This window comes from Cupressus sempervirens, chromosome 5, assembly GCF_028749045.1.
Source record: "Cupressus sempervirens isolate cs-2001-9-10 chromosome 5, ASM2874904v1, whole genome shotgun sequence".
NCBI lineage: Eukaryota > Viridiplantae > Streptophyta > Pinopsida > Cupressales > Cupressaceae > Cupressus > Cupressus sempervirens.
In genome coordinates, this window is record NC_143122.1 from 1,038,948,494 (window position 1) to 1,038,965,377 (window position 16,884).

Here is a 16,884-nt window from a genome sequence, read left to right on the forward strand (position 1 = left end):
GCTATCTCCACAAAGCACACTCTGTCCCGTAGTCACAGCTCTTCTGCTCGTCGCTTGTAGACATCACATTCCCAGGTCCCTCGCTGCTCACCCTTTGGTGGATTTGCTAGTCGACATCACCGCTCTACTTCTTTGTGATGGGGTTCTGGTTGGTCCTTGGGTGCTCCTCCTACTACTCATACTGATGTTGGTTGGTCGTCTTCTAGTTGAGACCCCAAGTGGTCATTGCCCCGCCTAGACCTGGCTATTTCACCTCCTAGGATGGAGGGAGAAGATAAAGATAAGAATGATGTTGCTAAAAGATGGGTGGGCTCCTTCTAAGCCACCCACTAACCCCACTGATGTTTGGGTTTCTCATGATCGCCATGATCCTCGTCCCTTGGTTGGCACTGCTCTAGCCACCTAAGGCTTTACATTTTATTTATTTATTTTTGATGAATAGTTATTTTTCTTTCCAGCTTCGTTTTCAGGCCTTAGGCCGTGTAAAATCTTGCGGGGTGATCTTGTATCCCCTAGCCCATTTTTTGTGAATATGTAACTTTTGTATTTACATTAGTATATAAGGGACCTACTCATCAAAAATTTGTGAAGTCTATTATTTGAAATTCCAATAGTCCTATTAGTGTTCATTTATTGTTGTTATATTTCTTGTGGGTTCACTCATTGGCAATAACATATTCAATCTGTTAAAACGATAGTTAAATTCATCGTACGGTGTGAGTGAAAATCCTACCGTACAACATAGGGTGAAATTCATTGAGATGTATGCAAATCTTAGGTAGAATGTTGAGTCATTAATTAGAGAGTTGAGTTTTTTGTATTGGTGTATGAAGGTTGTTGTTGCATGCATTACTTGCATTGTCATTGGAAACATCACTCGCATTTCCGTCGAGCACCTCACTGTGTTTCTATTGAGAGAATCACTTGCATTGCCACTAAGCGCATCACCTAAGTTGTCATCGGGCACTTCATTGCGTTGTTGAGAACATCACTCGTGTTACCGTCGGGCACATCACTTGTGTTACCATTGGGCACTACTATTACCGTCAGACACATCACTTGCATTGTTGTTGGGCACATCACCCACATTGCCATCAGGCACATCACTAGCATTGCCATCAGGCACATCACTCGCATTGTCATTGAACACATCACCCATGTTGTCGTCAAGATCATTAACATTTGTGGTTGGGTACAATTGGTTGTTTGGTTACATTACATGCAAGCTTGAAAGGAGAAGAAAAAAGTGCAAGTAGAGAACACCCAAAAATTAGATGTACAGTCAGAAAAATGCCCCGAGGAACGCAAAACACGATGCTAAAAATCTCCTTCATGCAATATAAATTGTGAAAAGAAAATAACAAAGGAGCAATAAATTTTTTGAAATCATCATTGCGGCCCAACAAATGCAATTCTTCACCCTCGAAAAATACAAATTCCTTGATTTCAAACTCCACAAACTCACATGTAGAAGAATCAAGAAAATCTCTTAATTGTAGGGTGTGACTTTTCAAAGAAAATAAAAAATGGCTCTAGGAGAAAAACCCTAAAAATTTCCTTCATTTTAAAATTTAAAAAACTTTTGAATAAACTATTCAAGATTTCAACATTATTTTTTAGATCTGTGATGCTTTAGAAATAACCGTTGACCCCCTCAAATACCATGTATTATAAATTGAATATGCAGTAGAGTAGAGATAAATTTAAGAAACTCCCATTTGGAAAGAAGTATTAGATTTTGGCGTAGCAGACATTAGTGGAGGGGAAAATAATTAATTTCTATTGGCGAATTTTTTCTTTAAACTAGGATTTTGCTTAATTTGACTAACAATTTTTTTTCAATCGTATGAAAATTCTATAAAATCCTAGCAAATCTTTTATTATTGAAGAAAATCAAGGACATAAGTAAACATACCTAGAAAAAATGATTTTATTATTATTATTACTATTATTATATAAAGCCTAATAAATTATCAAACTTGAAAGTTAAATTTAGCCCACTTTTATCATTATAGTTTCCCTCCAAATTATTGAATGGTGGTTTGGAGGCAACACCTCTACTATTTATAACTTTTAGAACGAAACCAGGTTTTAAAGAAAGTCTTTGAAATAGAGGCATGTGTCCCCAATCCAATCTATTTTGGGCCAAAGTGAGAAAGGATAAAAAGTTTCATGGAAAATCTTAAGAATAGAGACATAAAATATACTACTTAACCTATAACCTAACTTAAATTCTTACCAAATATTGGCAAATATGACCATCAATTAAGACAAGCCTTGGGAATTTTAGGCGAAAATATTTAATTTAACATGTGCAAAAATTAGATTCCATTGGCGAAGTCATCACTAAAATACACATACTTCTATATTATTATTGGGATTCAGCCCAAGTATGGGACCCAACTTTTGTAAATTTTAGGTGACATAGCCACCCCAAAAGCACAAAAAAAAAAGCCAAATTTCGGATCCCTGATGAGTGATATCAGCCAATTGGCAAAGATTAGCCACTAAAGTTATCCTTGCAGTAGAGATGAGAGGCTCCATTTATAAGAGATTACATTACAATGTTCATAAATGAAAGGCCCGTGAAAAAAACAAGAAATAGTAACTTACCATTAAAGAAACATTACATTATTTTAATATAAAACTGATGATAAGATATGTTTGAAAAAATTGAATTATATAAATATCCTCAATGGAAATACTTAATACTGAATGTGGTCAAAAAGCATAATAGCATATGATTTACAACCAACAGAAAAATGTCTTAGAGCATGAGTGAGCTAATGCTTCCAAGCTAGAAAGGAATAATAATTAAAAACAGTTTGTCCTTATCATAGACAACTTTTCACACTTTATTGTGTACTATCATAGTAAGGTAAGAAAAGAGAGATCTTGCATATCTTGCCAATGATTCGATTCACCACAATATGATTGTAGGTTCCACCAGTAATGTTTCGAATGGTTTTGGTAATGTTCTTGAAAGTTTTGAAGATGCTCCCCAAAGGTTTTGGAGATGCTCCCGAACAGTTTCTGCTTTGATACCACTATAATGTTCCATTCTAGAGTTTCTTCATGAAGTCCTGTAGAGTTTCTTTAGGTAGTCTTGTCATGTGCTTCAGGTAGTCTTATCGTGTGTTTTAGATAGTCTGGTTGTGTGCTCCAAGTAGTATCCCTTAGTGCTTCGAGTGGCCAAGGCTTCAGGTCAGTGCTTCAGATAGTTCTCCCTTAGTGCTTCGGGTGGCCAATGCTTCAGGTTAGTGCTTTGGGTCAGTGCTTCGGGTGGCCAGTGCTTCAAGTCAGTGCTTCAAGTGGCTAGTGCTTCAGGTAGTTCTCCTTCAGTGCTTTGGGTGGCCAATGCTTTAGGTCAATGCTTCAGGTAGTATGGTATTATCTTGATGGTCGTACAATGAGTGTAATGATTTGTTCATCCTGAGTGCCTGATAGCGAGTTCGAGAATGCTAAATGTCCATACAAATGGGGTTGCAAGAAGACCATATGGTAGGAAGTATGGCCATACGATGTCTAGGGAAGGTGTACGGTAGGCAATTGCTGAAGCAAATGGTGTACAGATCTTCTGTTGTTTACCTTGGTGACCGTACAGGAAGGTAAGAAGTCCAAGCTAGAGGACCGTATAGTATATAAGGGAGTAGATAGGTACAGAGAGCAGCAGTGGATGAAGCCGTACGATAGAGATGGAGGCCATATGATAGGCTTGTGAGGTTGTATGATTGAACTTGAGGCCTTTCGAAATGTGGAGACCAAACTGTATTTGATAATCAAGACAACACATTTACCAAATATGCTATTAAATGATTCAATACAATTCCACACACACACACACACACATATATATGTATATGCATCAGCTACAGAGATTGTGCTCCGATGTGCCAAATATGAGCGAAGTGTTATAGGTGATGGAATAGGGTGAGGGTTGAATCCCACCAAAACCGAATAGGCCAAGTAGGGAAGATCTTTCACTTCCAAAATGGTGAACAACAGAGAATCCCAACGGGAATTTGCAATACAAAATCAATAATCAGAATGCCTACCTACAACTACCTACAAGCTGTGCTTAAATACCCGTTGGGGAAAACCTTTCCGAGGGTGTAGAAAGATAGCTGACAGCAACACTTACCAACAGAAACTAAAATAAAAATAGGTCCAAGATATATTAAACCAATCGGAACCACAAATAAAACTATTAAGGTGGGCCCCATATTAATTAATTAAAGTAACTAATTAAAGGTCCTTATATTATTTAATTTTTGGGACTAGTTAATTAATTAATTAAATTAAAAAATAACATTAAAATTTGGGGACATGACACCGCCTAGATTGTAAATAGGAATTTTCTACTATGTAAAACTTCATGTTTGGTGGGAGAAACAATAGCCACTTGATTTCTTTTGTTATTTCTATTAATTGAAATTCATCATATCCTTCGTTCTTGCTGCTATTATTGTTGAAAATGAATATCCTCTCACAACAACTATAAATGATGTTGACACCCCATGCTTGTTATATAAGTACCTAGTCATTAGGTATCGTGGGCTTCGGCTAGAGAGTTAATTATTATATTAATCTCATTAAAGTTTGCAAATGAGAGTCTCTAAGGACCTTAACTGCTAAATTATAACTGTATCGACCATACTTTGCATACCCAAAAACTTTTCACTTCGCAAGGCTCAACAACTTAAAACTAATAATTACATTTTTATTGATGACTTCCTTGCTATCATTCAACTGCATTTTACTTTTAGTTTGCATTTAGACCTCCCTTTCTATTTGAAACCCTTCAAACTATCGACATTCTATTATTGACACAATTCCATGCTGATAAATGTACATGTACTGAATTAGACAAATTTACTATTGTTTTTGGGGACCCTAATCACAAAATTCTCTGCCTAATGCCAACACAATGCCACCAGTCGCATGATTTTCATGTTTGTGAGAGTAAGAAAGTTTTTAACCATGCTCTACCATTTAAAACTATTATAGGCATGCAATTTGATGATATCGACTAACAAAATTGATGAATTGACACAATTCGAGTAATTATACCGCTATGTTTGTCTTTGAATGCACAATTATGTTTTCTTTTTCAGCACAACCCAAGTATTGTTCTTAGACTTGCTAACTTGTCACAAATACTTGCACAAGTTTAAATATAAAACTCACCAAATACTTGTAGAAAACTCAACAAGCAGTTTAGAGAACCTCATACCAAGTACCTTATAAGTATCTAGATTGTGGTATCAAGATGCCCAAAGGATCCTTAACTGTTTGAATATATATCAAAGAAAGACTTATAGAAATGAATAACTAAGCCTAGCTCAGATTCTCACAATGAATGTTAATGTTCTTGCCAAGATTTTATTAGAGTTAAATATCTCTATTTTTGTTTCTCTCTCTTCCATAGATTTACTTCTATTTCTAATGGTCCCTATTCTTCTATTTTTCAATATTCTCTCCCTATTCAATATGGACATTTCTATCTCTCTTTGTCCATTATAGAAACAATCTTGTTTATACCAATATATATAAATTATTTACGATCTCTGTTTAATAACACATTCATTATTTTTCCAATAACTTTGCGTAATATGGTATCAAAGCTTTTTTTTTCGAAAAGTAATAATTTCATTTTTGAAATTTCTTGAGTTATTTTTTCGAAATAGGATTTTGAAAATATTTAATTTCTTCATGAAAATTTTAGAATCCAAAGATTTTTAAAACCCTTTGGCTGGGTGTGTTAAAAAATCAATTAGACCTACGTCTCTTTGTAAAAACCCAACTAGGGTTTTTTTGCAAATTTTGTGGTCATTTTTTCTTTGCACAATCGCGTCCTTTATTAGCTTGTTTGTTGGTCTTCAATTAGCCTTTTGTTGTTGGCCATCATTTTTTCAAGAATTCACACCTCTTTGTTTGCAAATCATGGTTTTTTGAGGCCGTGATTTGTTTCTAACACCTGTGTTTGCTTCTGTCCTTCACAATAAACATACTTTGTTTGTGTCTTTTGTGATTTCTTAGTCCATTTTTTTCTTACCAATTTTTGCTTGCTGACGTTGCATTTTGTTCACATTTTCTATGATTTTCAACCCAAATTGTATTGTTCCCGTCATAAAATAATAAATAATCAAAGCATTGTTTATGGGCCGATTGATTTAGGATATCTCAAACCCATATTTATTTTAATTGTTTCTGTAGGTGTTGCCGTCAGCTATCTTTTTAAACCCTTGAGAGTTCCTCCGAAGGGTACTTAAGCACGACATGTAGGTAGTAGTTGGTATGAGATTTGGATTATTCTTCAACCCTCACCCTATTTTTGTCCTTGTATTACTTGCTCGAGTTTGGCGAATCTGCGCACTATCATTGTTTGTAATTATAAATATTGTTTGGTGAAGCTACATCAATTCCATTGGCAACTATCTTGGTTTACCAATTTACAAGGTTCTCATCTGTTCATTGGTGTAGGAGGAATCGGCAAACTGTGACCCACAACCTCCATCGTACAGACATCCACCTCAAGCTGTACAATAGACTTCCCTCTCCTCATCATACGCCTCTACAGTACGGTCAAAGAAAGCCCCTATGGTCAACCAACATCATCATACAGTCAGCCCATTCTCTACCATACAGTCATTCATCTCATGCTGTATGGCCCACATATCTGCCTTCCTCATCCCACCATATGGTCATCCATCTCAGGTCATACAGCCCACATATCTTCCTTCCTCATCCTACTGTACGATCAGCCTAAACACAACCTTATGGAAAACTTCGTGTTTTCAGAAACTTGCTTCGGGTTTGGGTACTAAGCCATGTGAAGCTGTGAACGAAACATTATAGTGGTATCAAAGTCAAAGATCTTGCCAGCGTATGGACAGGGAATGACAGTTTATAGCTAGAAAAGGAGATCACATTCAGTTTATAGAATGGCAGATCAAGAACCCACTCTTGCAGAAGTCATGCCACTATTGAGGGATATTTCGAGGAATCAAACATAGATCAATAACACTTAGCGACTTATGGAAAAAACTCTCTGGAAACTAGTAGAGAATGATATATCTGGGGAAAAAAATGGTCACAGTACCGACTTGGTTTTGAGAAAGGCGAATCCTCATTCAGCAAGCTCTCGACCTTCCATGCTGACTTTTCCTACACGGACGGTGGCACCACATGGAGGAAGGCAATCAACCTTTGAGGAAATTCAAGAACAGTTGAAAAAGATTGGAAGAATGCAAACTTGGAAGAAGATATCCTACAAAGATTACACAGAATTGAGAATGTGATATTTCGAACACGGAAACCAAGGGTATTTTATCGATGAACTCAGAAGAAAGTTGAGTAAAGTAAATCTGTCACCATTTGACAAATCCGGATCCATATCTGCCCAAGCATGGGTAATGAAGGCCGATACTTACTTCCAACTTAATCCAATGCCAAAAGAAGCAATTAAATTTGCAGCACTCCACTTGAAGGGAGTGGCGCATGAATGATGGCATCATGGAACCATTACACTAGGGCATGATCAAGTAAATACTTATGTAGAAATCACTAAAAGATTGATAGATTGGTTTGATGGTCAAAATCTGGAACTTAATTTCGAAAAGCAGGCACAATTGAGGAAAATTAGATCAGTTGACCAATACATCACAAAATATTAGAAACTATCTATTTTGGTTATGGGCATTTCCGAAAGGAGATGACAGTGCTCTTCATGGATGGATTGATAGAATCATTGAGGGGTTGGGTAAAAGATTTCATTCTTGCCACCCTTTCGGAGGCTATAAAGAAGGCATGAAGCATGGCATCATCATCAACATCATCTTGAGGTTACTCCCACTCCAAAGCGCCAATATTTCCAAGGGACAAAGATAACAAACCTTTACCGAAGAAGCCTTCATTGGACGAAGCTACCAAACAGGAGCAATGGTATCTCTCACTAATCTTCTATTGGAAGGCAGTCGTCGATTCAACAAAAAGAACTACAACGCCTAGAAACAAAGAATGATGATGATTTTTGAAAACCATTGCCTTGAGGTTATTGTTCTGGGCACCGAGTCTCATCCTACCACATTTGATACTGCTCAAGAGAAGTTTGATGAGCATAAGCATGAAGTTGTTATGTTCATTAAGCTTTTAATAACTGATTATCAACTCCCTTAAGTATCGTCCGACAAGACAGTTGCAGAGATTTCGACTACCCTGAAGGACCTCCACGAGACATTAGACAAAAGGAGACTTTTTTTCTAAAGAATCAACTATTCTCTATTATTATGGATGAGCACATGTCCTTATAAGAACATCTTTTGAAGCTTAAGGACATCATAGATCAGTTTGAAGCTATTGGACGTACAATGGAGGAAGAGGATATAGTAGTCGTTACTCTGAAAAGTCTACCATCATCCTATGAGCGCTATATTGACATGCTCAACATTAGTGCAACTAATGTTGACCTCAAATTTTCAGATTTGTACACCAAATTTCTGCAATAAGACCATTGGAAACAACAATTTGATAGTAGTGCTCCTTTGTCCTCCTCCTAACACGCATTTACAGCTCAATCCTTTTACACGGATAAAGGTCCATCTCATTCATCAACTAAATATAAGGATGCAAGCACAATCAGTGCAACTATTGCCACAAATTTGGTCATGCTATCCAAGATTGCAAGACATGCATTGCTTCTGAACAGTGGAAGTAGGGAGGGTCTTATCTACATGCCAATATTGCAGAACAAGCAAAGCTCACTAATCAGCCCAAGTCTATCTTTCATGCCTTCTAAGGATTCACTTGTAGTTTTTTGGTTTTGATGTTACATTGATCATTAAGTGAGGGTATTAGAGTAAAATCTCTCTATTTTCGTTTCTCTTCTATAGATTTACTTCTATTTCGAATGGTCACTCCTCTTCTATGTTTCTAGATTCTCTCGTTGTCCAATATGGAATCTTTCTCTTTCTCTCTTCAAAATGTTTCTATTTCTCTCTTTGTTCATTATAGAAACATTCTTGTGTATACTTGTATATATGAATCATTTTATGATCTCTAATAACACATTCATTATTCTACCAATTACTTTGTGTAATAGATATACCACAATAGGTTTAGTGATGGTTGTACTTCATTCCTCACCTTGAGGGTCTATTGACTCAATTATGGGTCTTCATACTCTTAGTGCTGAAGAGGCACTAATCATCATGATTAGTATCTAATTTCAATGCATGAAACTAAAGGTAAGAGGTCTGTAACAAGATGGAGCAACCTATTTTGTTTGCCAACTTTTGAAGGTGGTGAAATGGCTACTAACTACCAACTTATCTATCAAAACTCTTCAAATGTACTATTATGTCAACAACAATTGTGCTCTACTTTCAATCTAGCTTACCGGTGTGTAGCAGGCATGCCTGGAAACAGATGCTAGTGCATTCAGATGTTGGATGCAATATGGGTGCCCTGTGGATATGCGCAGGAAGTACTTCCAGACATGATTGCTATGCACCGGTAATTTAGGAGTTATCAAACTGTTATCATTGCAGATAATCGTGGTTCCTCTTACTCAAGATGCAGATTTACTGATTAGAATAACTTTCTTTTGCAGATAATATGGAATCGAAGTCTAGGGATGGGTGACATACCTTTCTTTCTTCAGATTAAGCAAATGATTAAGCATTACTCAACAGATGAAACAACTTTTTGAGCAAGTAGAGATTGAGCTCGATGATAGAAGGCTAGGGTGTTGTGACCATGCATTACAAACGAATGTCACTGACAACATCACAGATTCATAAATAAAATACAAATTCGTAGCTGTTATACAGATTCATAATTGCTATGCAAATTCATAATTGATGTTCAGATTTGCATCTGTCAATCTGATATGCAGACTCATTAATGATATGCTGATTCATCTATGAAGTGCAGATTCATTTATGATATATAGTTTCATATCTGAAATACAGAGTCGTAATGAGTATGCTGGATTTTGGACTTAATTCTCCGATTCAAAACATAGCATACGAGTATTACTGTAGATTATGTTTGATATGCAAGTCTGTGATTCTTAATTTTTATATTTTCATATGGTTTCCTATCTTGATTCCTATACTATGAAATGATTTACTTTTGTATATTTCTTGCTTCTCTTTGCATATATAAATAAACACATCCAAAATCCTAAAAAATAAATTGCTCATCCGTGCATCTGATTCTCACATCTGCATCCAAATCAGCAACTTAGCTTTCAATCAAATGAAAAATTATATTTACCTTAAAATAAAGAAAGACTACTTGATCATTTCTGATCTAATAGGACATCTAAACAATGTTACAATTTCATGAATTTAAAACTGAAATTTGCACAGTCCTCATATATACCAAATTAGCATTGCAGTAAATTGAGCATAATCTATAACTGTTTTGCACTAGTATGTTATACTAATCCAAGCATTAAGATGAGGCACAAGAATGTTACTATAGAAAAATAAAACATAATGAAAAGAAAATCCTAGGAAAAGAAAATAATTTACATTTGTAGATGGAAGTTGGAACCAAATAAGAAGCGCAAGCTTTATATGGTAATATAGAGGAATCCTGCAAATGTACGCCAAACAAGTGCAACATTAAAATTTTTGTAAACAAATAAAAAACAAGAAATAACACACCATTTGATGTTGAGCAGTAAACGTATAGAAGCTTTTCATAAATTCTTAGAAGACATCATTCCAAACAGATTTTGAAAATTTCTTCTAATCGAAGCTAGACTTTCCCAAGAAGACCCTTTACAACAAATATCATGAGATTGAGAAATCTAAGCATTGCTTTATCCCAAATGCTATTTCTACATTTTATTATTGATGAAGCAAATGCCAAATAGCCATAGTGGATCAAAAAGGATATTAAGCATGCTTGTGCAGGTAGACCTACTTAAATATCTTACTTTGACTATGAAACAAAGGCACAATTACAAGATATTGTGCCATGTTCCTACTAGTTTTGTCAATGTCCTATAGATATGATATCACTAGTGTAGATGCAATCTACCTCATCTGGATTGTGTTGGCAAAATGTTCAGTGCTCCCCTCAGGATTTATGACAAGGGCTTACCTGCCTCGTGTGTACTATAAATTGACTGGTTGTATTGAGCACTAACAGATTGGTCTTTTGGTGCAATGACAACCCCACTCTAACAAGTGGTATAAGAGCTTGGTCAAAGGTTCAAATCCTCAGACCCTTGGGTAACACCAAGGAGGAGATTGTTGGCAAAATGTTCAGCACTCCCCTTGGGATTCGTGACAAGGGCTTAACCGCCTCCTGTGTACTATAAATTGACCGGTTGTGTAAGCATGCTTTCAGCATCTGAGTTTTTAAACTTTGCAAATTGGTCCTATGGGGAAATTGTTTTAGTTCCTTCCAGTTTTTGTTACTAACCATGTCTTTTTAAGGTTTGATCTGCAAAAAGGCAGCGTCCTGATATTGTGTTGAACTCAAGCTTGAACCACAGGTTTCAAGTTCAAGTTCAAGTTCGAAGGTTCGAAGGTTCAAGTTTAAAGTTCAATTTGAGCCTGCAATTTTAGAGAGTTAGGATTCAAGGTTCGAATTCAATACAATTTAGGTTTGAAGTTTTGGAAGGTTCAAGGATACAACCTATTAGTTTAAATATGCAGGTCCATCACTGCAGAATCATGAGTTCAAGATGTAAGGTTTAGATTTGCAAGCCTGCAAGTACAAGATTGAAATTCAAGATCACGGCATGCATATTCAAAGACCAACATTCAAAGTTCAAGGATTGAAGTGCGAAAGCACAAGTTCATTGGTTCAAAAGGGTAGACTCGGACTCCATTATAGGTTCGATTGATTGGTTTATCAATATGAAGATTTGAAGCTATTGAATAGTGAGGTGACTTAAAGCATTTATAATCCATCTCATTACATGCCCAAAGTATAACGGTACATGTTCCCCAATTGTCGCTAATGCATCAAGATAGACTCAAGCTCAATCTTGAAATCTAAGTGCCCTGTGTTGTCAATCGGCAAGTCTATAAGGTAGTCAAACTTATCAAAAATTGGCATTCGATACATGTTTCATTGATCACACCTGAGACTCATGTGTCACAAAATGGAGTTCTTGTCACCATGGTAATGCAAGAAAAGATGGAATAGCCCACTAAAACTCTTCTAATATTTTGCTAAGGGAGTCGGCAACAATAAGAACTCATGAAATTATGTCATTCCCATTGCTCTCATGCGAGGTGACAATGATTCTCTACACCCCGAGTTTAGTCAACAACCTCATGAATGTGAAATAACATGGACTCCATCGGGATGTAAGAGGCAATGAGAAGAATATGCATTGAACTACATGGCTTTGTGCCTTAATTCAAAGATATAAGGGGCTCAAGTACCAAATGTGGAATCTTGTATGAGACTCACGATTGGGGCTGAAGCTTACAGATTGAAGTTTATTTCAGGCAACCCAATCTAGGGAATGGTTAGATTAATTGATGAGGTAGTTCATCTACATCATGCTCAGAGATCTCTATATTGCGGTAAAAGAATCAAGGAGCCAAATAAGACCATAACAAAGTATAAGGGAATCGACTACCAATCATTTGACAAAATGTCAATGCTTAGTAAATGCCAAGTGTGTGGTTGTGGACTGACAGAGGATACATTCCTAATCAAGAATTTGGGATCTATGGATATGCAAAGGACGCTTGTGAGTAGCTTATGAGCATGTGGCCTTCTCTAATTCTACTCAATCAACAATAATCATTGTCACTGATCAAGAATTACATCACAACTAGTGTGAAGACTGGCATATCATTATCTCTTTTGGTATTACAGTGGTTCCTTAGTTGAGAACCTATAAATTGAAGCCTTGAACGCCTTTGAATCAAACATGATGCTTCTTCCTTGTTTCACTTCCCATATGCATGGTGTCATAAGATAGTTGTCGTGAGTTCGCCTTGATTTATGGTATTAAAGATCATGTTGATTTCCTTACCTTTGAGTATGACAAAGCTAGAGGAGATTGTCTGATGGGATTTATAATGAGGTGTGTATGAGGCTAACAAAGAAACATGAAGGTATTTATATATGTGTTCGAAGGTGTCGAAAGGCCTTGAATAGTGTAGTGATACTCCAAAACCCAAGCATCTTGATGTTGGATGAGGCATATACGCATTGCACAAAAAATTGAAGCATTGGTGAAAGAAGCTCACATGATGCATTTTAATGATTTGACAAGTGCTAATAGGTGGGAATGCCAAGTTGATCTTTGGCTTGTGCATAGTTATTTATGTTGAAGTGGCACCAACTGTTTGACAAAATGCGGATATCACCAACCGCTTTGCGTGAACCCCTGTAAGAATTCAGAAAAGAACGAGGTGTTCAATCTTCAAGATGACTGATTTCCATAGATAAGATGCATGCCACTAAGCTTTGAAGCCCCTCTTTAATGTGTCAGATGATATTAGAAATGCAAAATGTCCAATCCATCCAGGCTATTTTCCAATGATGACTTGGTATAGAACAAGCCCGAGGTCAATGACAGTATAACTATCGGTTCCCACGAATGTGAACAAACAACAATAGAGGGATCAATACACTGGTCAGTAACTAAATTAAATAGATAGGTAACATTGGAAATGGGGGACAATATCAAGCCCATTAGGTATGTTTCAATAATGGCTCATAGTGTACAAATTGGGATTACCTTGCCTCCTAATCCTTTTTAGAGATGTGATACGATCATAATGGGTTAGTAAAAGCTGAAGATAAGGCATTGAAAGTAGCAGTGATAAAAGAAATAGGACACCTTGTTATAATCCCCTCCATAGATTCATTGAGATACAAATCGACCGTGTTGTGTCATGTCCCCATTTTGGAGGCAATTTGATTTAATTAATTTAATTAATTAGGTTGTACAAAATAATGAATATTTTATGAGGATGACTAATTAATTATTTTAATTAAATAAATAAGTGGTATTAAGTTAATTATTTATAAAGTTATCAAATAAATAAATATTAAAAGGTAACTTTATATTTAATTAATTTAATAAAGTGACTTGAATTATAAAATATTTTATAAAGTCACTTAATAGATAAAATAAAATAATGTTCTAGAAGTTTTTGGAGAAAGTGGAGAAAAAAGAATAAATAGGCACCCTGGGCTTCATTCTAATCATCCAGTTGTTTATTTCTCTTGACATCAAATTGTGATTTAGTCACATAGTCTATTGTGGAGCCAAGTGGTTTCAGATAGTCAGTTGATCTTTGGGAACGAAAACTCCCTTGTATTTGCATAACTGAGGAAGTGAAATATCTTTTAAAAGGTTGCACATTTGGAGGTGATACTTCAGTCACTTCAGCTAGGGCATCATTGGGCCTTAGGCCATTTTCAGCATTTCAGTAGGCATTTTTGGCAGGGCCGAAATTATTGGAGGTCATTTCTAGCAGGTCCGAAATTATAGGAAACCATTTTAAAGCAGAACCGAAAAAAAAAGCAGGCCGAAAAAGCAATCCGAAAAAAGCAGGCCGAAAAAGCAGAACCGAAAAAAAAAAGGCCAAAAAAGCAGCTCCGAAAAAAGCAATCCGAAAAAACAGTTCAAAAAAGTGGATCCGAAAAAGCAGTTAAAAAAAAAAGGATCTAAAAAAAGTAGTTCGAAAAAGCAAAACAAAAAAAGCAAATCCGGAAAAAGCAAGTGGAAAAAGTAGATCGGAAAAAAGCAAAGCAGAAGGGGCAGCATTGAAGAAAATTATTACAGCCATCTACAATCAGGTTCTTCACTTCTCATTTGGCATATTTTCTGAGAAATGTAGGTTTTCAGCTGAATACAAAATATAGCTTCAGCACTTCACTATTTCACATTGTACTTGTCTTTGTTTGCCATTTGGCATTATTGGTATCAAAGGAAGGCTAGGATTTGGCAATTGAAAGAGCGTTGTAATTTTTAGACTATCTATATTGCAACCCTAGAGTTGATGATCAGCTTATTAGTTTGCATTCCAATTGTTTGACAAAATATCAATTGGCTGTAAGTTCTCTTTTTGGCATAAATAATGTTATAATTTTGCATACTAAGTGTTTATATTAATGACACTTGGTTTTAAGTGCATTAATGCCATCTTAAGTTGCATCCAATGTATTTGTCATAATTACTAGCTGCTGTAGCTGCATATTGCAAGTAGTTAAGTCACATATTTGTATTGAATATTGTCAAAATTAGTTGCACATTCATGTTAGGTCATTATTTAGACAATCTGGAGTCTTTTTGTAAGCATTCTCTTTGATGCAAATCGAAACAAGAGTCATTGCAGCAATCTGAAAAGTTATATCAGTCATATGACCCCTTGTATGCAAAGTGTTTGACAAAATTCTTCGAGCCTTCAATCAGCATTTTAAGGTCGGAATTGAGCAGGACCATTACAGTGGTATCAGAGCTTGCTTGCAAAGTGTTTGACGAAATGTCAAACAATTGAAGTATAAAGATTTTTGGTGTTTGAAGGAGTTATAACCTATTGGGGTTATTACATGTTGCATTGCCTCACCCTTTCCATGAAAGGCACAATCGAGTTATCGAACTCAAAAAGAGATGTGAACAGTAGGAAACATATTGAAGGTTTCAGGCTGTGAAAATCAGAGGAATTGATCAAACTCAAATAGATTATTACATATTCTAAAGGTTTAAAGTTTCTTTATAGACAAATGTATCAAATCGGGGGGTGAAAATCAGAGAAATTGATCAAACTCGGATAGATTATTACATATTTTAAAGGTTTAAAGTTTCTTTATAGACAAATGTATTGAACATAGAAAACATAAGCTAGAGTGATACGTGGAATCTTCACCTCAACACAAATGTTGATCATTAAAGATGTATGACTCATTTCTCTAAGCAGTTGTACCTTCCAGTGGATCATCAGTTATAGGTTGAGAATAATTATCATTGGCCATCCTAAATTGTAGAAGTCGTGTTTCAATACGAACACAATGATCATTGGTAGAACATTTGAGAAGCCATGAAATAATGAAAGGATAATAATGAATCAATTTCAAGAAACAGTTACCATAACCGAAACACAACCCAGAGACATTATTTATTGCAAAAACTTAGATGTAAAATGGGGTTCTTCTTTTTCTGTTCTAGGAGTTCTGTAGCTGCAAGAGAAGGGGGAGAATAGTATTTTGATTGTAATAGAGGGGAAAGTAGGGGAGCTATTCTATTCTTTGCAAAGATTATGATAACAGAGATGAAATTAATGCTGTCATTTCATTATGTTTTTGAATTAAAGGGAAATATACATGCATGCCAGATCCTGAGGTCTGGGTACTTATTTTTCTGGTTGAATGTGATCTTATGATCTTTTTACCCTATTTCAAATGCAGTTTTGTCATATCATAGTTTGTAGAATGAGATATTTAACCCCTCTTTGTTTTTCTCTGCGTGCGGAAGGCTAAATAAGTGGTCCTATGCCCATCTGTTGATCTTTCCTTCTTTACCTTATTGTAAATCTATCATTCACATTCATTTCATGCTTATGAATGAATGTCAGAAAACCTTTGTGTCTTTAGGTTAAAGATACACATTGGTGTTTAACTCATTGAATATCTTCTAAGAGGGAGTTGTAGCTCTCAACTCCGAGTAAGATTATGAATGCAATGATAATCTATCCAACTGTTGGTAGAATTTGTGTCTTCATCCGGGCATTTTGAGTCATTATTTGTATTTCTTTTTTGAAGGACAAATCTGTTTACCAGTAGGTTCTATCAGGCACTGACGGATCAGTCTTTTGGTGCAATGAAAATGCCACCCTAGTAGATTGAAACCCAAACAAATATTGATTTTAAGGCTTCAACTATTCTGCAAGT

General features: G+C 35.8%; 1 protein-coding gene across 3 annotated transcripts in view; it reads right to left on the bottom strand.

Annotated features, from left to right (window-relative positions):
• LOC149559489 (HVA22-like protein k) overlaps positions 1–16,884 on the bottom strand; it is a 220,195-nt gene that overhangs the window by 17,468 nt on the left and 185,843 nt on the right. For all 3 annotated transcript variants that reach the window (XM_089828407.1, XM_089828406.1, XM_089828408.1), the window contains one exon: positions 10,539–10,602. In XM_089828407.1, the coding sequence (XP_089684533.1) occupies positions 10,539–10,602 (64 nt within the window). The remainder of the gene's footprint in view (positions 1–10,538; positions 10,603–16,884) is intronic.